Source organism: Abrus precatorius, unplaced genomic scaffold, assembly GCF_003935025.1.
Source record: "Abrus precatorius isolate BTA unplaced genomic scaffold, Abrus_2018 Scaffold7, whole genome shotgun sequence".
Taxonomy (NCBI): domain Eukaryota; kingdom Viridiplantae; phylum Streptophyta; class Magnoliopsida; order Fabales; family Fabaceae; genus Abrus; species Abrus precatorius.
The window spans coordinates 11,525,286-11,547,353 of record NW_020874417.1 but is presented as its reverse complement, the minus strand read 5'-3'; the positions used below and the strand labels follow the sequence as shown (position 1 = coordinate 11,547,353).

At 31.8% G+C, this 22,068-nt stretch overlaps 2 protein-coding genes across 13 annotated transcripts; one reads left to right on the top strand and one right to left on the bottom strand.

Moving 5' to 3' along the window:
• Window positions 1–3,300: 3,300 nt before the first annotated feature.
• On the bottom strand, window positions 3,301–9,468 carry LOC113872213 (protein FLOWERING LOCUS D-like). 6 transcript variants are annotated; one of them, XR_003505852.1, is made up of 7 exons: window positions 7,549–9,419; window positions 6,324–7,085; window positions 6,025–6,070; window positions 5,794–5,921; window positions 4,615–4,676; window positions 4,381–4,436; window positions 3,301–3,948 (listed from the first exon to the last, which is right to left on the bottom strand). XR_003505852.1 is itself a non-coding variant. In XM_027509588.1 (6 exons), exons 1-5 carry the CDS (start codon window positions 9,245–9,247, stop codon window positions 4,645–4,647), a joined length of 2,667 nt encoding a protein of 888 aa, XP_027365389.1. In that variant the 5' UTR covers window positions 9,248–9,468; the 3' UTR covers window positions 3,401–4,436; window positions 4,615–4,644. The 6 variants fall into 6 exon arrangements, 3 of the variants coding, with proteins under 3 accessions (XP_027365389.1, XP_027365390.1, XP_027365388.1); XR_003505851.1 differs by having other exon boundaries at window positions 3,440–4,027; window positions 4,369–4,436; XR_003505853.1 differs by having other exon boundaries at window positions 3,510–4,027; window positions 4,369–4,456; window positions 6,324–6,980; window positions 7,549–9,363.
• A 5,098-nt stretch (window positions 9,469–14,566) lies between these two features.
• LOC113872729 (methyltransferase-like protein 13) lies at window positions 14,567–21,836 on the top strand. Of its 7 annotated transcripts, none has more exons than XM_027510506.1 (4): window positions 14,567–14,695; window positions 14,784–14,857; window positions 15,085–15,183; window positions 19,760–21,647. In XM_027510506.1, the coding sequence occupies exon 4, from the start codon at window positions 19,886–19,888 to the stop codon at window positions 21,299–21,301; it is 1,416 nt and encodes a 471-aa protein (XP_027366307.1). In that variant the 5' UTR covers window positions 14,567–14,695; window positions 14,784–14,857; window positions 15,085–15,183; window positions 19,760–19,885; the 3' UTR covers window positions 21,302–21,647. The 7 variants fall into 7 exon arrangements, with proteins under 7 accessions (XP_027366307.1, XP_027366303.1, XP_027366306.1 ...); XM_027510505.1 differs by having other exon boundaries at window positions 14,577–14,695; window positions 14,984–15,183; window positions 19,743–21,661; XM_027510508.1 differs by lacking the exons at window positions 14,567–14,695; window positions 15,085–15,183 and adding an exon at window positions 18,714–18,851 and having other exon boundaries at window positions 14,776–14,857; window positions 19,760–20,856; window positions 20,932–21,431.
• The last annotated feature ends 232 nt before the right edge of the window (window positions 21,837–22,068 follow it).

Sequence of the window (22,068 nt, the reverse complement as noted above, 5' to 3'; positions counted from 1 at the left end):
TTGGTTCATATTTCTGGTTGGTGGTTTATAATTTTCTTTTATTTTTCTGTTTAAAGTTTCTTTCCCATATTTAGTGTGTATATTACATCGTGATTTATTTAATATAATTGATCCATTTAAGAATCATTGAAAGCCATTGTATCTCTTCATTATCTTGGTAGGAGTATGTGAACCATTACCATAAAAAAATTATAAAAAAAAAAATGGACAAGGAGAAAAGTGGCAAATGAATTTTGATTTTAAATTTTCTCTTTTTCATCTCTGTTATCTTAACATCATAGATAGTAGTATTCTACTCTCCTTCCTTTTATGATTTTCCTTTTTGAAAATGGAACATAATTGATTTAGATTTTCCTTTTTGGGACCTATTAAGCTTGCATTTAGTAGTTTATATGGCTTAGGTTTACTAAGATAAAATCAGAAATAGTTTCTTGATTAACAAATTAGATTTGAATTATATATATATTTTTTTAAAAGTACGCTATATTGCTTTTATTTTTGGTATACAGTAAATATAAAATTCAACTTAACTTAAGGGACTGAATTTGAAATTATTTTTCTAATTCAAATCCAATTTAGTCATACTTATCATCAACAATAATAATAAGTAAAAAAAATAATTAAACAATTTGTATATGACATACTAGTTTTTTTCGTTGAGTAATAAATTTTGAAATTATATTCCATTAAGTACAATAAATCTACTTATTTCTCACAAAAATAATTTTGAAACAAAATTTAAAACTTAGTCAATTATCTTTGCAAAAGTAAATGCACTTAAACTTATGCTACAACAGAATTTTAAATAAAAGAACACACGCATGATGAATAACAAAAAAAATGTATAAATTATTTTTATCATTTGAGTATTAAAAAGTTAAATATGTAAACTTTTCTCATAAAATAATAAATATTTTATAAAATCTAAATGATTATAAATTATAAACTCTTATGTTTTTATTTTTAAAATAAAATGAACAAATAATTTGTTTTAATCTTTTTTTATAGAATTTTTTTTAATCTTTATTCATAGAACAATTTATAATAATAATAATACATAAATTATTTTACATTAGTAAAGAGTATTAGTTTAAGTAAATTATATAATATCTTGTACATTTAAATTATTGTACATTTTAATTTATTTTTAAAAATTAAATTTTTTTTTTACCTCTTCCTACTTAAAATAAAAATTAAATTCACAAAACGATATATAAATTATTCTATTATTTACATGTTATATAGTTATAAAATAAACTTTTAAATTCACATAATGATATATAGATTATTATATCATTCACAAATTAAAAGATGAAATTTTATATTTTATTTTTAAAAAAAATTAAAAACATAAAAATACCTTTCTCCAAATTATTTTAGTACCTTTAAATAGTTTATTTTAATTATAATATTTCTTTTTAAAAAAGTTTTACTTTCAATTTTTCTTACAACCTTTTAATAAGATTTTTTCTTCTAATTTTGCACCTTAAAAAAAATTTCTTTTAGAACTTGTAGTTTTGTATTTTTTCATTGCACTGAAAAATATGTAAGAGTCTGAATAAAAATTTATCAAATTTAATTATTTTTAAATTATTTTATTTTCTCTTTCTCTTTAGTTTTAGAATGTGTTAATATATAAAATATTTTACAAAACTCTTATATTTTTTAAATAAATAATCTTACAAAATTGTTTGTTAAAACAAATCAACACTTGAAGATTGCAATAAAATCAAGTATGTGTAAACAAAGGTTAAAGTTAATTACAATTTCAATGGTTGATCCTTCACTTTAATATAGTATATAGGTGGAGGAAAATGAAGGGAAAAGAATACATTTTTATAAATTTTTTTATGTTTTGTGAAATATTTTGAAAGAAAAGGAAGAAGAGTAAATATTTTTATAAATTTTTGTAATTGATGAGGTATACGAGGGATTACATTCAATCAAAGAAGCACCAATTAGATCTCTGGAACAGCCACATCATCCAATAAAATCATAAGAAAGACAAGGAAATAATAGAGATTTTGGGTAGTAACAAAGCAACTATGTGCATGCTGAGTTGGCGAATATCAACCAAATTGTTTTAACTGAGGGGAGATTGAAATTTTATTGAGAATCTTTGGAATTTTCAAAACAAATGAATAAAGATTTTCAAAAATCAAAACCAGTAATAGATGTAGCAATGCTGAGTGAAATTATATGATATTAAATTCATAATAATAAGATTTGAAGACCTAAAATTACTTGCATTGATCAATTTATAAATATTGAAAAAGGGTAGGGAAAAGAATAAGTAAACAATTTTATCCTCTCAACGAAACTCAAAAGAAAACTCAAGAACTAGCTATCATAATAGATAAAGCTTTGAGGATTTTAGTTTTATATTTTCTTGTTTTATTTCCACATCTCAAATATTCATATATATGTAAGGATACAAGCAATAGCAACAAGATCAGTTACGAGTAATTAATTTTTTGAGTTCAACATTTTATTCAGTGAGAGAAATAACCTTTAATAAATTATTTTAAGTGATTATTTTATTATTTGATCCACTTAATCAATTATTTTTTACTAGTAATTAATTATTTTGATTCACAAAAATATTCAAGAATTGATATACTAACAAGTAATCAAGAACCAATTAGTAAACTATTTTTTTATAAACTACTATTCCAATTCTATTTATAGAAAATGACTAATTTTTTATGTAAATTATAACAAACTCATTTTTAAATGTATTAATTGGTAAATTTTTTTATACTCTTATTTGTTCTAAAATTTATATTAACAAAGTATTCACTCATTATCCATATAAATAAATATATTCATTCATTTAATGCATAAAACACCAATTTAACAATTTATGACTATTAGTATTTTTAAAATATGCTATAAATTTACAATATATAATTATTTTTTATTAGTTTTAAAATTTTATTATCTATTTTTTTTATAAAAAAATGTTGAAAGTATTAAATGCTATAATAGAATACATGTTTAACATTTTAAAACTTTTAATCTATGATAACACATTCTCTAACATTTTTTTATTCGCTGAAATTAATTAATAACTACAAAAATTATATAAATTTTAATTTTTTTCACTCTTAAATTAATATTTCTCTTTCATACTTCAATAATTTTCAATAAATTTTAAACAATGATAAAGAGTATATTGCAAACATTCTTCTACCTACTAAATCAACTATAACTAACTTTATAGCCATCTGAAATGGTTGATTTTACGTTTTAAGAGCCAAAACAAGAATTATTTAAAGAGTCTGCATCACTCACTATTAAAGAAACGAACTAAGATTTTATCGAGATTACTCCCTTGAAGCTTGATTTCGTCTTCATCAAAATTCCTACCGAGATCATTTTCTTCTACAGAGAACGACTCAACAACTAAACTTTATGCATAAAGTCAACGCTTAATCCCATGAAAGCCGAATGGCACCCAACATTAGTGCACTAAAAAGAAGTTTAAAAAAAAAAAAGACTCATACAGGAGAGAATTGAGGAGCATGACTTTCCGATCGTAGAATAAGTTACAGATTGTGGTTTCATTTCCTAATAAATCATTCAATAAGCACAAATGAGAATACAAAATATTACAAGAACAGATTTTCTTTCCCCTTTGCTGCCTTAAAAGGTGGCACTGAACCTTAAAAGGGGCAATGGCCAGTCTCAAATCTCAATTTGCAGGAGACATGGGCATAATGAGACCTCTGGTCAGGTAACCCATTCACTAGTTCATCTCTTCGGTAGCAGGCATATCCATCTACTCAAGGCATATCAGGTATAGACCAAGGCAATGTCAACATTCTGATTGGTGTTGAATCTGTTGATTTAGAATAGATATAATACATGCTAGTTTGCTGCATCAAAGCACGATCAGCACTCAAGGTATTTTGCAAGACCCCATCTTCAATTTATTGAACAATTGCGCTGAGGATGAAATGCTATAAATTGATACCTTACCCAAAGACAGCTACAACAATGTTATGTATGAAACTTTGGCAAACAGCTGGTACCCATATTGTTAAAGAATGTCAAGGAAAATGATAGATGGGTATCATGCATGGGCCAACATTGTCAAGATCTTAGATTTAATTAGAAGATTATCTACTACAACTTTCAAATGTATTTCTTACAAATTACCCTGTGCGTGAGGCTCTCGCCTAGTGAGGTTTGGGGGGTGTAGAGAGGTTTATCCTTGCAAGTAGCGAGGCTTTTCTAGGATTTCAACCCTGGGCCACAAGGCAGAAATCTTACCATGGTACCAAGGCTCACCCTCGCACTTCTTACTAATTACCATTTACTAGAAAAATGTTAAGAGAAATATTGTTGATAAATTACTGAGGATACAGAGAATGACACCTGATGATCAGAGAAAAGCACTAAGGGAGAACAAGTTGAATGGCATCTTAGTTTTTCTGCAATATGAAAATTTAGTCTATTAAAAATTAAAATAATAAATCTGAAATTTCTGTTGAATTGAATAGGATAGTAGAATGCTGGACTACTAGCTTCACTTCTTAATGCATATAATACCAGAAATATTTTAATCCAAGAAAAAAATATCAAGATTCAGAGTTGTTAGGTATGTCTCACCTACTATGTGAAGGAAGGCTATTCATCCATTCATGAATTTGACACGTCATTCTGATTGTTCCCTAGAAATATTTAGAAAGTTAGTATTTCATTTGGACAAACTACATAACCAAAAAACACATGGTAGTTAAGTTTAAGTTATAAAATGGCATTTGGTTAAATTTAAGTAAGGGTGCTAGGGATACCCTTATTTTATTCATTTGATTAGATGAAGAAAATGTAACTGTGTTTAGAAGTCAGGTGCAACAAGGGGGAGGGTAAGATACCCTCCAAACAGCAAACAGAAAAGGAAAATAAAAAATGTCAAGAATGCAAAATCATAAAGGTACCCTTATAGGGAAAAAATATGAAATGTAAATAAATCCTTGGCAGTAGAAGAGTGAGAAAATCAAAGAGAAGAGTCTGCATATGCACGCATGTGTCTGCATAATGATGAGAAGGTACACGACTAGTAATTCTAGAACAGATATGGAAGAAGAAATAGTATGGAAAGTAGCTGACTAGTGAGATATTACAGACTGGTCAATTTTAACAAAATAGTTGCAAATCCATACATATAAGAAAATAGCCCGTTACCAACTATCCATGTTTCTAGTAAACTGCCACAAATTCCTCACATTTTGTCCCATCTGTAGAGCGCTCCTGGAGAGAGGGGGGGGGGGGGGAACCCAACCCATCCAAGATCTCTAGTCTAATATTTTAATTATATAGCAAACAAGTAGAGTATGCAGGGAAAGGAATTATTCTGCTTGATCACATAAGACGATTACCCTGTCATCTGGGTGAAGTCTCATAATATTTGATAAGAGGATAGTTTAGGGAAAGACAACAATAAAATAACAAAAATCTGGATTCTTTGACATCCAGGTTCAAGTTCTGACCATATACATAAAAATCCAACAAAAATAGATGACGTATCTCTAGGATGGGAATTGATCTCCCATCTTAAACATGTTAAACTGAAAAAATCCAAGTTCTTAAAGTCAGCAACATACAAATCTAGGTGTTTCTGAAAAAAGAATTTCATAACAAAGGAAACCATCAAAACTAAGTTACCTACAAGAAGTACAAGAACTTAAAACAACTTATCATACAATCCATGCAGGCAGCTCCAAAGAATGTACATTTTGAGAGGGAATACTGACTATAAAAATATTTTTTTCCTTATAAAATAATTACCTGAAACAGGCACATCAGGAAGCACTTGATCTGTCATCTGCATCTCTTCTGATACTTTGTTGGCACTCCCCACATTTGTGCTAGCATGAACAACAGACCCATTGCTTTTCCTCACAACTTTTGCCCTTCTGAATTGACCAATATAGAAAAGTTACAATTTCATAACAAATACAATTCGGATATTTGAGATGAGGAAACAATATAACATATATCAAGAAATTCAGCCCAAACCTGATTAACTTGCGCTTCATTATGCCAGCTTTCAGCTTTGATACTCCTTTTATAAACCAAGAAAAATGTTATTTATATTGGTCAGGCAATTATGCATACACAGAGGAGAACAAATAAAAAGAAAGAGACGCAAAGAAACAACAAATTTTAGGGGCCTCTTTGATTTGTGACAACGTTTTCCATTTTCATTCTGTTTTCATAAATAACTGCAAAAATGCCTCATTATTTTCACTTTATTTCCTGTTTCCAAAGAGTTGTAAAAATGATGAAAACAACATTTTATTGTGTATATCAGCCACCTGATTTAAGAGCCAAAGAGGTTGAAATGGGCTTCCGATTGCCCCTCTCAGCTTTAATAGAAGCAATGACAGAATCAGCACCCAGTCCCAATCCTTTTCTTCCCACCAGTTTCACTCCTAGCTTTTCACAAAGGTAATTCAATCTCATTTCATCGCCACCTCTTACCTCCCGTAGGTCAAGAACTTGTTGTCTTGACAGTAAAGTGTAAACATGAAGCTGCTGCTGTTGATTAAAATGTGACTGAAGCTGCTGAAAAAGTAATTTGTTTGAGTGCAGTTGTTGGTCTTGTTTTGCAACTTCATGACACTTCTTTCTAGGCTCACTAAATGTTACCCTCAAGATTGCTGGTGACTTGGGGTCTGCATTCTTTCGAGCAAAAATGACAGAAAAACTCCCAAATTCTATATCAGGTTCTCTAAATAAATCTGCAAGAAGGGAAGCACAAGAATGAGCATTTGAAGGGGTCTTATCGACTTTCATCTTCAGTGATCGAATATTAGCATAGTGGGCCATATTTGCAGCTTCTCTTAGACCACTTAGAAAAGCCCCGTGCATGGTAGCAGGATAGCGCCTAGTGGTTGCTTCCCCAGCAAAGAAAAGTCTACCATCTCCCACACTTTCTGCTAAAATGTCATAATCATCACCTGAAGCTCCAACTGCAACATTAGAGTAAGAACCAAAGCAGAAGGGATCACTACCCCATCTAGTACAAACAGTTTGAATAGGTTCAGGAACATTGATTCCTTTTGGTTCATAGATACCTGCAGACAGATAAAGCACTTTGCTTCATAAATATTTCCTAAATAAAATAATAATCAAATTTAAGAAATTTATTAGACTGAAATTCAGCAACCAAAACTTGTTCAGAAGTATTACTGCTGAATTATAATGGGAAACTATATAACTTGTATTTGGTTCAGCTTATTTTAGAAAAATAATTACTTGTTTGGTCAATTTACCAAGAGAGCTTTTGAAAATAAGCAACCAAAATTAATCTCAACCAAACGTGTACTTAATTTACATATATTCTGAATAAACTCATAGCCCAAGACACAGGTTGGGGAATTGAGGAAAACATGCAAACTATTTGATATAAAGACATGCAATTTCTTATCTTGTAACTTCTATTTTTTTTATTTTGTAGGAACATTATTATATCATAACTATTAGCTGATTATGATGGGAAAGAAAATATCAAGGTTTTCGATTTCATATAAAGATTACCCTTGAGAATTTGAATAACACGTGTGACTGCGTCTGTAGGGGGCATGCTCTCAAACTTATGTGCAGCTTCCCCTGCTACTAAAGCAATCAGCAGGGGACCGCCAGCAACTGTAGCATAACTATAGAACAAAAAGAATTCCCCACGGCGACTTGGATCATCAGAAAGATGTCCAAATGTGTCAAGATCCATCTCCCAGAACACATGAGGAAAAAGCATAGCAACCTTATTCAGTAGACCAAAACCCAATCTTTTTATTCCATCAAGCTTTCGTTGAGGCAACTCTGGTATAAATTTGATTGACCCTTTCTTTAAGACACCTAGTGGAACCGTACACAATGCCATATCACCCTCAAATACCTGACTTCCTGCAATGACCTGCACTCCATCACTACTGTACCTAATCGTATGCACAGTTTTCTCATACAAAATAGACACATTCTCAGCCAAAGCTTGAACCAGCTTTCCGTTCCCACCAGGCAAAAAACAATGATCCCCTCCCATATCATAAGGATCATCTTGGTCCCAAAATGCAAGCGAAAGATTCGATAGTAAACCCGCATTCGCATATTCCAAATTTGCAAGATGCCAATTGAACAAGTTTATCTCCTCATCAGTCACAGCATCCTTATACACTTGCCTAAATGTTTCCAGCGCAGCACCAAGTGACACATCAACAGAGACCTCCCCCATCAACTGCCTAAGCCGGCTTGCCTTGTCAAGCAATCGGTTAAAAGCAGATTCCACCTTCACATCCATATCAGGATCAACTGGCTTTCCATCCACACAATAAAGCGGACACCGATCCTTCACCTTATGAAGCAGATCACCTAACTGCCGAGCTACAATCCCAAGGGGATTTCCCAAGGTACCTGTCAAAACACTCCCACCTAAATCCGCCGCGGCGCACACCCTATTCCCTCCCTCCATCTTCTTTGTGTAAACCCGTCCACCGGCTCGTTTCCTCCCTTCCAAAACTGTCACCTTAAACCCGAACCTCATCAGCTGCCGCGCCGCAGCCAACCCAGCAAGGCCAGCACCGATAACAATCACCCCTGGCTTACTTGGCTCCACCAGAATCTTTTCCTTAATGGAAGGAGCAACTCCAAAATTGATATACCCATGTGAGACAAGATAATTATACGCAGAGTCCAAAAGGGCATGGTAATGTTGAGGTATATAATCAACAAACATTTTCTTACTGACCCAATTGGACACATTCTCCCGCCATTTCGCAATAATGTGGTTCCTAATGAGAGTGTAATTCACCTGTTCGAGCCCTCCAATGACGGGGAGAACCCCGGCTTCGATTTCCTCCTCCGTCAGCGAATCCGCCGGAAAACCAGCCGTAAGAGCAATCAACGCTTCCGTTTTGGGTTCCTTGTTGATCACGATGATCTCGTCGGCGATGTCGGGTGCAGATGACGAAGGGTTTCTGGATGAAGAAGAAGATGGATCGTTGTAGTTAGCGTTGAAAGAAGCATTGAGAGAGAGAGGAACGCGAAACGACGTCGGATTGCGTTGGGACCTGCCGCGCCTCCTCTTCTTAGGGACAGACAAAGAGAGATAGTGGCTCAAGGCAGGGTTAGGGTTAGGGTTTTGGAGCAAATTTGGGATCGAATCGGAGTTGGTGTTCAAAACATTAGGGTTAGGGCTTTGCAGAGGAGGCAATGAGGAAGAAAATTGGGGTGGGGGATCCATCACGCTGTCATTTGAATTCGATTAAAACGAAACTAATTTGATTTTGTGAGTTATCAATCACTCATTAGAATTCAGTATCTCCCTTGCTCATCAGCTATCCTCCGCCGCTACCGCCACCGTTCACTGCTACTTGGCAATTTTCTGTCGGTGGTGGTCATGCGTACGCCGGGATATTTTAAGATTTTTATTTTTAAAAATATATATACATATATTATATTGTTAAAAAAATAATCACTTAAAATCAATATAAATAAAAAAAAATTATTTATTTTATGTATTGATTAACATCTTAAAACATGCTTAATATTATATTTTTAAGGTTAAAATTTTATTTGAATATATTTTAAATATAATAATAATAATTAAAACTCTAAACAGCCATTGCCTAAATTTAAATATTAGGTTAATAAATTATTAGTTAGGAAGTAAATTATTAGTTAAATTGATATGTAAGAAATATTAAAATTAAAAATATACCATGTAAATTAAACTTGAATTCACAGTTGTTTGTTGATTCTTTCTTATACAATATATATTCTGAATATTTTAACACACTCTTCATAAGTTTCAAGTTGGATGGACGCGTTGGAAAGAGTTACCCTATAAAAAATAATTAGCATCTCAACTAAAAAAATATATGCATAAAAAATCTTATATCAACTATACTTGATATCAAGTGAATGTAATTTTGTTGTCAATATCAAACAAATGCTTGATTTTACTCGATTATTAGATTACCAGTTTAATTGGTCACATATTAAACAAACTAGTTAAACCGTATAATAATTAGGTAGATAAATAAAAATTTTATTTTTTTAATTAATTTATTAAGATTTTTATTTTGATCAAATTTATATTATTGGTACATATTTTGGTTTTTATTATTTTTGAAATTCAAGTTTTTTTTAGTTTACTCAAGAATAAAATTGTTTAGTTTTTTATTTACTCAAGTCAATTGAAATTCTTGAGTTAAATTTGTCTCTAAAATTTAAAATAATATTTTTTAAATCAGTCATAGAATAATTTCATTTTATCTTTAAAATAAATTATTTTTAATAGTATATTCTTTTTATTAGTTAATTTTATAAATTTTATTGTTTGATATTTTGAATGTAAATTAGATTTGTAAAGAAAAATAGTTGTATTAATTAAAAGTTATTTATTTTATTTTTATGAAATAATATATATATATATATATATATATATATTCTTTTATTGTATGGTATGTGAAATTAGATCAAAACAAAATTTATATTCTTTGTTATTCTATTGTATTCTAACTTATCGATCAATTGTATAATCCTTAATCAATTTATCATGCTTCAAACCTTTTCAAATGTAGTATAAAAAAATTAAATGAAAACTTCCTATTTTGAAAGCGTCAAGTTCTTGCATAATCAAGTATTACTAGCTTCAAAAACATCTTAAAGAAAATGGACTACCTAAAAGGTTATTAGCAGAAGAAGATCAGTAGTTGACAAAGGTTTAGAAGAATTTAAAAATTAGGAGTAACATGATTCATTTCTCATGTCTTGAATGTTGACATCCATGACAAAAACTTTTACTCTTAGAATAGTTGGGTGTGATTATTCCTATTAGATTTGGAGCAAGTTAGAAATTTTTTGCATATCAAACAAGAGCAAAATATATCAATTGTAGTGTTAATTCAAGAGCATAAAGAAACAAAGACTAACATTTGAATATTTGTTGCAAATAAAGAAAGTCTTAGATGCACTTGCAATAATTAGAGCTTTACTCACATATGCCCAACACATCAATGCTATATTATTTGGATAAGAGGAAGAGTAAGATTCTTTTGATATCTTAGTAACATTTCAGACAAATTCTTATATCATTGATGAAATAGAAGTTCTCTTAATGGCTCAAAAAGAGCGCATCGAGAAAAAAATGAATGTTGAGCTTTCTTTCCCTATTTCAACAAATTTTGCACAAAGTCAAAACAATATAAGTAATTTCAATCTTTGAGAAGGTTACAATAATGGTAGAAATGAAAGATTCAACAATTCAAATTTCAGAGATGGTCGATCAAACAAAGATGAAAGAGTAGGTCAAAACTTAAGAGGAGTAAGATCAAATAATTGGTCTAAACTTTATTGTCAACTCAGTGGAAACTTAGGGCATATTGCGTGGAATTGTTATCGAAGGTTTAATGAGAATCTATCTCATTCCTATGCTGATCAAAATAATAGAACTTTCTCTTATTTGAATACATCATCTCATTAATAAGCATTTGTTGCCAATGTGGAGCTTCAACCATAAACATTAATTAACACACCTGCCTCAATAATAGATCCTACGTGGTATCTAGATTTAGGTCCTCAAATCACATGACATCCGAAATGTCTAAGCTACACATTAAGGTTCCATACAATGGTTAAGAATTTGTACAATTTGGTAATAGTGCAAGTATCCCTATAAAACATGTTGGCAGTTCTAAAATTGTTTTTGAAATTTCTTTCTCTCCTTTGATTCTAAACAATTACTCCATGTTCTTGGAGTCTGCAAAATTTTACAAAGTGTCTCAATTTTACAAAGACAATAAAGTTCATTTTGAATTTTTCTCTAACCATTACTGTGTTAAATCTTACAACACTAAACATATTTTGCTACAAGGAACACTTAAGAATGGATTATATGTTTTTCATAATCTTCTCTCAACTACGTTGAGTCAAAATTTATATTCAAATAATATGTCTTTAACCGTTTATTCAACTAAGAATATAAATTTTGCTCTTTGGCATGCTAGATTAGCTCATGCAACCTAGAAAATTGTGAAACATATATTACAAAAATATAACATTTTAGTTAACAATGATAAAGAAGAAATTGTTTGTGAATCTTCTTTTTTTTTCTAAGTCACATCATCTTCCATTTAAAAATTTTACTATTGTTTATTATACTCCTCTTAAACTTGTGTATTTAGATATGTAGGGACCTTCACCTCTTACTGTAAATAATGGTGCAAGATATTATATAACTTTCACTTATGCCTTTTCCTTCTCATGATACACTTTGATATATTTTTTATAAAATAGGTCTCAAGCTCTTTCAGCATTTCAAGACAATGGCAAAATTGCAACTGTAAACACAACTAAAGGCAATTCAGACATCTTGCCTCAAATGTAATTATTCATACGTTTTCATATCCTTATATACATTAGCAAAATAAATGTACAAAAAAAAAGCACAAACATATTACATAGACTGAGACTGATTTATCTTCACTTGCTCACTCTCTCATGCCTTTAAAATATTGGAATAAAGCTTTTACTACTGTTTCACGTACTATTAATTTGTTGTTTACACCATCTCTTAATTTTACATCTCCATTTGAAACCCCTTTTCAAAAAGAATGTGATTATTTTCAATTAAAAATTTAATTGTGGGTGTTATTCAAATCTTAGACTTTAATATAAACATTAACTTCAATTCAAATATCAACCTTTGTACATTTGTTTGATATAGTGTATGTCCTAAAGGTTTTAAAGTTATTTTTGATGAAAAAAATTTATATAACTAGAAATGTTATTTTTAATGAATTTTTATTTTCTTTCAAACAAAATGACAATAATATATTAGCTCAACCTAATAATCTATCAAGTTCTATTAATAATGTACCTTTTATTAAAGTAATTCATCATACTTCTACACAAAACACTCAAATGAATTCTTTACCTCTTAATATTGTTGTCAATAATTTAATTATTTCTCCAGTTTCTTGTGATCTCAAAAATGAAGTTACCAATAGTGATTGTCAAAACCAACATGAAATTTTCAACTATATTTCTCAACTTAAGCACAAATACTCATCTTATCACTAGAGTTAAGGTTGGTCTCTTTAAACCTCGAGTATTCACTGCTGTCATAGAAACTAAATTGACCTCAATTAAGTTAGTCTTACAAAATCCAAATTGGAAACAAGTTATGATTGATAAGTATAAGTCTCTATCAAAAAACAACACTTGATCTTTGGAGACTCTTTCAACACATAAGAGCACAATAGATTGTAAGTGGGTCTTTAAACTTAAATACAATTATGATGGTAGCATAAATGAATACAAAACTAAGCTTATTGCAAAAGGTTTTTAACAAGCAAAAGGCTTTGGCTTCAAGAAAACATTCAGTCCAATGATAAAAACAAACATAATAATAACTGTTTTAATATTTGCTCTATCCAAGCAATGGCCAATAAGGCAATTTGACTTTTATTATGCCTTTTTAAACGGTGATTTGAGTGAAAAAGAATATATGCTACAACCTCCAAATTTCTCTCAAGGATCTTCCAAAATGATTTGCAAAGTTAAGAAAGCTCCTTATGGCTTAAAATAGGCTTTTGGTTTGAGAAACTCAACTTAACTCTATCTCGTTTTAGATTTACTAAAGTTAAATGTGACTCATCCTTATTTCATAGAATTACCACCAAAGAAACTATCTTTCTCATAGACTATGTAAATGATATAATAATCAAAGGTGATTCATCTCATGTCATCACTTCCTTGATCATACAATTTCATATAGTCTTTTCCTTAAAAGATTTAGGGGATTTATATTGTTTTCTTGGCATGGAAGCAACATAAATAAAGGAGGGAGGTTTGTTTCTTTCTAAAATTAAATATATCTGAGACTTGTTACATAAAACAAAGATAAGAGATTACAAACCTGCACCTACTCTCATGACATTTGGTCTTAAGCTTTCAACTCATGAAGGAATACATTTTTCTAACCCTTCACTATATAGGTCTATAGTTGAAACTCTTTGGTATGCAACTTTCAATAAGCCAACATTGCTTATTGTGTAAATAAAGTTTGACAATTCACACCAAATCTTCTTCACTCTTATTGGAAAGTAATGAAAAGGATCATATAATACATATAAGGAATCTTAAATCATGGTCTAGATATTTGACTGTTCACTCATTTGAAACTTTGCCCATTCTAAACTGAGATTGTAGATCGGATCCAAATGATAAGAAAAAATAAAGAATGTTATAAAGATGGAATTGAATTTTTTGAAACAAATAATTTTTCTTCTAATTGGTTCACTTTTGAAGTTATTTCTTCTTTTTGCAATAAAGCTTAATTTATTATTCTAAAGATTTTTGATTTATTGAAAATACATAAATTGGAAGCACTTGAATAACATTCTCTTGTAATAATTCCATACTCAAAATTTCATAAAAATAAATTCTTTCTGGTTGCTGAAGAGCCACATGCCCTCAAGACTGAAGAGCAAATAAAAATTTAATAACAGCGACCACCATACTTTACAAATTTTATGACTAAGCCAATTGTAACTCTAAGCCAATTGAAACTTAAACCGCAATTTCATCCCAATCCCTAATCTCGAATTTCCTAATTTCGTCTAGTTCGAGTCACTGCATCTCTACCAACCCTAACCGAATCCCTCTTCATTTATGCTCTCTCTAGGTACCCTTCATCTCGTTTGTATGCCTTTCGTTCGTTTCAGTTTTCACTTTATGCTAATTAAATTTCTCTCTTTTATTTTCGGTAGCAGCAAGGAACTTCGATTTCTCGTCCTTGAGGTATTACGAGTTGCTTCTGAATCGTTCTTCATCTTCATCCATCCTGGTAATTGACTTGTTGGGGATCTTCATCTAATCCCTGATGTCTGGTTTGGATGCATACTTTGTGAAAAATTTTGCGTGCCAAGTTGGTATGATTCATTTATAATAGTTCCTCTTCTGATTTTGCAAGATGTGTGTGTTGTAAGCTTGCCCAACAACTATTTGTAGATATAAAGATAAAGCTTGTGTATATTGAGCAGAATATTGAATTTGATGTTGAGTGACGACTAGGATAAACAATACTGTCAAAGAAAGAATACATGGATTGGATGGGGATACTCTCACTATTTCTTGCTTCCATACTTGCCTTTTGTTGAACTAATACCTGCTGTAAGTATTTTAATCAGGGCAACCAAGCAAAAACACATCTCTTTCCTGTCATTTTTCCTGTAATCTTCAATTGTGCAAGATAAATTTTTTTCATCTCCCATATCTCTTTGCAATCTGCATTATTATATATAGGCTACAAATGCAATTTTAACAAAATAGCAGTAGATTAAATTTAAATCCCAGGTAAAAAAATACAGCCAATCCATTTACCAAGACAGCAAATATATGTAGACTTGACAATGAACAAAGTAGCCCCTCGAATCAAAATCATATTTCCCTTGGTAGCAGATAAACAACTTCATAATTTAGCCATTTCTGGGTTGATTCAAAGTGGCTCTCCAAATGGGTTGAATCAGAGTGCAAGCCAATTTGTCCAGCCACTTCTGGGAACAATTGCTTTATCATCTTCTCAAGCTTTGCTACTTGATGGAAGGGAGCGAGAACAGACAAAAATGTGGGCTCTGACCTGTTAAATATCTTTTGTGAGAGACTAATGATATCTTGTCATTACCTATCTATTGTCACTTGCTTATGAGTGTGTTTGCCTTTGGCCTGTTAAATAGGCAAGATTCTAGCTTATAAGTTTGTTTGATCATTTGATAAACAAGCTTATTTCACTAGCTTGTACCTTTTAAGCTATATTATAAAGCTACTTTAGCTAGCCAGCTTATAGCTTATAATGCTGTAGCTTATTTTTTTCTTTCATTTTTATCCTTACTATTTTAAATACACTTCCTTTGTTAGCCTCTTTTTTTTTCCTTAACTGTTTTTACTTTGTCATCTCTTCTTGCACACCTCTTTCAAGCTCTCCCTTCTGTCTTTCTTTTCAACTCCTTATTTCATCTCTTTTGCCTTGCACCCCACCCACTTTTTTGAGTTATACTGCTTAAATTTGATTTGTAGTAAAATATATGGTTTTCTAGTTTGCCAAATTTGCTCATATAGGAAGTATACACTTGATCAAACACCTCAACCAAAGTTCTCAACTTTGGATATAGGCCCAGTTTGGATAAACTTGAGAGATGTAAAATGAATTAAACTTCTCCTAAAAGTTGAAATCAACTTATGCTCTTGACCTCTTTTAAGAAGTTCTTTTATTTAACTTTTTTAAATGTTAAGGTGTATCGTGCATGACATTTAACTTTTGAAATTTGATTTATTTTACTTCTCCATTTTTTCTCCTTTAAATACTTATTGAGAAAGATATGACTCTTAATCTCATGAAAAGGGATTGAGGGAGACATAGAAGAACTTTAGTAGGCTTTGTTTAGGAGTTGAAGGGAGAGGGATGGAAAGGGTTTAAAGGGGGAAGGAGGTTAAACTTCTCTCTTGTTTGGATGTTCAATATTGAGAGGGGAGGGTAATGGAGAGTTTAATTATATAAATGATATTATTATATTTTATATCTTTTATTTTTATTTTTAATCTTTTTCAAAAAATAAAAAATAAATATTTTTATTTATCTATAAATTAATAATTTTTAAATTAATATTTTTAAAATTAATATTTTTATTTTTTATAAATTTTTAGAAAAATTCTCACTTGAAAAACTAAGGTTTTTTCTTTATTTTTTTTAAGTTAGAATCCTAATCATTAAAGAGTAAGAGAGGGTGGGAGAGAGAAAACTCCCATAATGGGAGAACTCAAAAAACTAACGTTGGGAGGGTATTGGAGGGTTTAAAAAAAACCTCAAACTCTTCCCTTCCTAAATAAGTAACTCCCAAATAAGGGTTAACTTCACCTAACCTCTCCTTTCCTCTCTCTTCCTAAACATAACTCTCAAACATAGCCTTAGAGGAAATTATTAAAAGAGATTTAATTATAAATAATATTTCGGAGAACTTGATTTTTAATCAAGCTCAATGATGTCATGTGATTCTAGTTGATCTCACCTAGTGGGATAAGACTTGATTATTGTTGTTTTTGTAAGTGTTGATTAATAAAGTTTATCTAAGATGGGCCGTAATTAAAAAAAAAAAGGACATCTTTTTTTGGGACTACTAATGAGCCGCAATGGCATTATAAGACTATAGTTCATCCATCAAAATATTTATATGCAAATGACCTGGCTTTTGTTTCAATAATTTCAGTATGCATTTATATGTGTTGGATTTAATGGATGCTAATTTTATGCTGGCTGATGCTCTAATCATATATTTGATGCAATGAACACTTGAAAGAGGCAACTCCAATGGGGGTTTGCACTTGTTGATTCCTATAAGGAGTGGGGCCATTCCCATTTTCCCCTTATAGGAAACCCCTTCATGACTCTGTTGCATGTGTCCTTAGAACTTGAGTTTCAAGTACTGTGGGTTAAAGTTTTATTTTCCCATTTGAATTAATTGTGTGAGGAGACTTGTGCCTATTAACAGAGTTCACTATGACTTAAGTTTTTCCTTATATATTGGATGAGTTATCTGGGCGTGAGAGAAAATTATACCAAAGGGATTGATAAGTGATTACTGCCCAAAGAAGCCCATTATTTCTAAAGTGTATGAGAGAAGGGCCAAAAGGTGCGTTGCACTTGACCATAGCCAAGAGGGAGAAAGGAGCAACTGACTGCCTAGCAGTAGTGCATGGGAATAGTGGGGAAAAGCAACAATATAAGTCGAGAGAGGTGGGGGGAAAGGAAGCAGGTTGGGACTAGTTGAATTTGGGACCATTGGGAGAGTTTAGGTCTCCTGAAGTGACTAAGGAGAGTTTCTTTTATTGTTTTCTTTTTGTTTTATACTGTAAGCAACACTAATCTCAGGATTTGGACTTTAATTCTAGTCCTGAATACGTAAATAATACAGACATTCAGCCCTCATTTCTATCTTTAGTTGATACGTATCAATAAGTAAAGGAAACTTAGTGACTGAGAAAATGTACTTACATTATTGATCATTGAACATAGTTAACTGCTTCAACATAAGTAGAAAAAATAGAAAATGCTCTATTAAGTATAGGGTCCAAGGGTTAGAATTTAGCCTAGAGGACTGTTCTTTATAAAGTAAATATTTGGTTAAATATTAGTAGTTTTGGAATTGACTAATTAGATTAGTTGTTATTGGTTTGATTAGAAATGAATTCAGATTCTGAACCATTAAATATTTGAACCAATTTGCAGCAGAACCTAAATAAGGCAAAGAACTGGTTTCTGAACCTGTTGAACTGTTCATGGGCTGAACTGGATCACAAATACTGACAGCACCAAAACTTGTTCAGAACCTTCAAAACCAGTTCACTGAATCAAAACCAGTTATTTAAACCAAAACCCCATTTGGTTTGTTTAAACCATATTTCTGTTTCACTTTTGTTTTTTGGATCAAACCATGATTAGATCCTAATCCCAATACTGAGGGATGTTAGAGGTTCAGGACATGATGAAAGAGTATTTGTGCCTTAGCAAGATTATCCTAATCTAGTTGTAGTGTTTTTCTTTTTTAAATGTTATTGGGGGATGGGGGAATATGCAACTTATTCTATGCCGTTACTATAAGCTACTTTATTTGTTCTCTTTGTTAATTTACTTTGTTGTTGGATATTAGGTATCCTCCATTCCTTGAAACCCCATTTGGTAATAGCAGAAAGAAATAGGGGATTGCTTGCCATCATCCAGAGTTGATTGTTCTGCAAAGAAATGATAGTATTTGAGTTATTACATTTGGAAATTTGGTGGAATGCAGGTGTTCTATTAGCCCAACTTCTAGTTATTAAGATTAATAAATTTTTATCTTACTTGAAGAGCAAAATGTTGTCTTTATAGTATGTAATTGATTAAATTGGTTGTTTAGACATCAAATGCCTGGTGGCTATTGCCCTCATTTTTGAAATTTTGCATCCAAGTTCTGTCTGAGTAAGGTCTGCTGATCCGTTTGTTAGCGTGATACAATGTCTATTTGGTTGGTTGTGACCTAGAAATTTGAATGATGCTCTTTCGCTTTGTAGACAGATAAACATTGAGCGAAGAAAAGCTTATCATTTGAATAATAGTAGCGTACATGTGATTACAAAGGACAAGGTCTCTGAAGTAAAGCCATGACTAAAATTTATCTGGCATCAACATAGAAATAATATTCCTTTCTTTCATTTTTTTAATATATGAAACTAAAACTGTGACCAATCTCGCGAGTCATGGGTCAACCTAACCTGAGTGTCATGGGCCCAAAAGTACTAAGCCCATTCCATTTTTGGTTGCAAGTCTTCTGAATGGGAAATATCTGAGTTGTGGTGTTCCATCAAATAATGCAAGTTAACTTTCTCTGCATAGCAGACCTACTCAGAATTTGGGCCCACAAGATAATTGGGCTCTGCAACCTTAACTACACCTTTTGGGCATACTTCAAACCTTTGGCCCATCTGTCCTTGGGTTCTCATCTTTTCTATTCTGGTTTCTAACAGTTTTTTCCTTCTTATTTTTTCCTATTTCTGTCATTTTTAATGCCTCAATTGCTGCATGTTTGCATTTTCATTGTTTTATGGGACGATACTGTTTTCCCATTTTGCAAGCATAACCATAATTCTCTAGCTCATAACTTCTTCGACACCCCAAACTAAAATTGTATTCATATTTATAGATGTGCTTTTTTTGTAGACTTGAAGATACCAAAAAGTTGCTACTTTAGTCATGACAATATCAAGAGTAACAAACAATCTCAAAGAAATGGTTATGGTCAAGTTGAGGTGGAAGATGAGATATTCAAGAACAAAATAGAGTGTGATGGCCCTTGATGTATCAACCTTTGAAAGGTTAAGCCCTTCTCGCTTTATCACCTTCACAATACCCCATCCAACATGTTTAGATTCACCACTCCGAGTTGCTGTGCTCGACTCACCACTTCAACCCACTGACTCACCTCGAGTTGGTGCCATGTTAGTCCCTGAAGGCCGTGAAACTGATTGGATCTTCTCTACTGAATTGGGTCATCTACAACTTCTCTTCAGTTCTTCAGGAATATCACGTTTGATTTTGATAGGGAACCAGTTGAAGGAGAGCGCTTTTTCTCCTCGTGTTTATCATCGGCCCTTAGAATGTTCATTGCATCAGCAGGGATTCCAGGTGTGGTCAAAACCTCTTGTTTTAGCCTTGTCTCCCAGATCTTTGTTTAAAAATGGCATTCCTGAGATACCCATTTTGAGTTATGAGGATAACTTGATTTCTAGTATGGTAATACATGAATGTGTTGGTTGTCATGTTGGTGAAATGTTGGTTGAAGATGTTGAAATTGAAAATGGGAGTGATATTGGGCATCATAGAAGGGAATTTAGGAGGAGGTTGAGGTTCAAGAGGATGCCTAATTTGATTCAAACTGAAATTCGTATTATCCCAGAGACACATGGTCATAGTTTGAATGGTGTATGCATTGGTAGTGATGTGGGGTTTGTGCCTGATCTTAAGGTTTTGGTGCACCCTTACTTGGCACCTATGGTATCTTCTCTTGCATTGATTAGTGAATATGTAGAGGGCCGGATCCAGAATGGGTTTAGACCAAAAGCTTTATGCCTTGGGGTTGGAGGTGGAGCTTTGCCAACTTTTCTGACAACTCAATTAGGTTTTGAGGTCATGGGTGTTGATAGTGATAGGGAGGTTTTGAGGGTGGCAAGGCATTATTTTGGATTGAAAGACGGTGGATTTATTCATGTTGTTGTTGGAGATGCCTTTGAATCTATGAAGAAGCTTGCATGCAATGAAAAACTGTATAATAAGAGTTCTTTTGCTGATTATGAGGTTAATGGTTTTAGTGACCACTTGGCAGAGGATGTGGCCAATCATAAATTTGATGTTGTTATGGTTGATATAGATTCAAGTGATGTAAGGAACGGTACAAGTTCTCCACCTTTGGAATTTGTTAGAAAGCATGTTTTTCTTACTGCTAAATTATTTCTTTCTGAATTTGGGATTCTTGCTATTAATGTCATTCCTCCAAGCAGGTCCTTCTATGACAGCATGGTAAATCTTTTTCAGGAAGTTTTCCATGAGCTGTACAAAATAGATGTAGGGAATGGTGAAAATTTTGTTCTTATTGCCGCAACATCACCTCTGGTGTTTTCGGTTGGGGATTTAGGTAATTCTTTTCTTATGAAACTGAAATCAGTTATTCCAGAAGCATACATAAATTCCATAACGAAGATATAATGTCTCACTTGTTGAGGCAAGTACTTTTGAAATCTCATTGACCTCTAGGATCTGCACTCTTAAGAGTAATAGATGATGTGTTAGTAGTTTTGATACAGTGATCCAAACCAAAATGAAGAATGCTTCTCTCATGGATCTATGCTTCTGTATAGAGAATCATCTTTAAGACTACCGAGCGAACACTGGAATTACTTCATATCAGTGAAAGCAGAGGCATTGCAACTTGCTTTAGATCGAATTGCTACAGTAAGGTAAAAATACTGTATTTTAATTATTTATATCAACTTTAGTTATTGTGAAAATTGTACTCAAACTCCATCTCTGAGAAAGCTTAATGGCAAGTTGTTTATATCTTTCTGTGTACTAGTGAGTTACGTTAGCTTTCAGTTGCCACCAAGTGTGAATAGGTGATATCTTTTTTTTTTATTTTGTTATTTTTTATGAAATGAATAGGTGATATCTGTGAACAACATTTTCCAGACTTCGAAACATATAATAGTAATAATAATAATTGATAGTTCTAACGGTTGCACTTACTATCTTGTATCTGATTCAAACGCTTTTTATCTGCAATACATTACAATTTTTATAATTGTTGTGATTAAAATGAAGGAAATGCTTTCCACTGCATCGTATTTTGCAAATATTGAAAATCGTAAGGGTTAAAATTCATAGTTTTAAAGTTTCAAGACTAAGTTCACATGATTCAAACTTCAAGATGCTAATTTGCACTTTCTTGTTTTTTTTATAAGGGTATACAATTGGCT

Coding starts and splice junctions, on each gene's coding strand:
- LOC113872729 (XM_027510502.1), top strand. CDS start 19,886: ATGGCCCTTGATGTATCAACCTTTGAAAGGTTAAGCCCTTCTCGCTTT.
- LOC113872213 (XM_027509587.1), bottom strand. CDS start 9,247: ATGGATCCCCCACCCCAATTTTCTTCCTCATTGCCTCCTCTGCAAAGC. Junction 7,086..7,548: donor TGTTATTCAAATTCTCAAGG/GTAATCTTTATA, acceptor ATCTGTCTGCAG/GTATCTATGAACCAAAAGGA. Junction 5,922..6,024: donor ATGAAGCGCAAGTTAATCAG/GTTTGGGCTGAA, acceptor TGGTCAATTCAG/AAGGGCAAAAGTTGTGAGGA.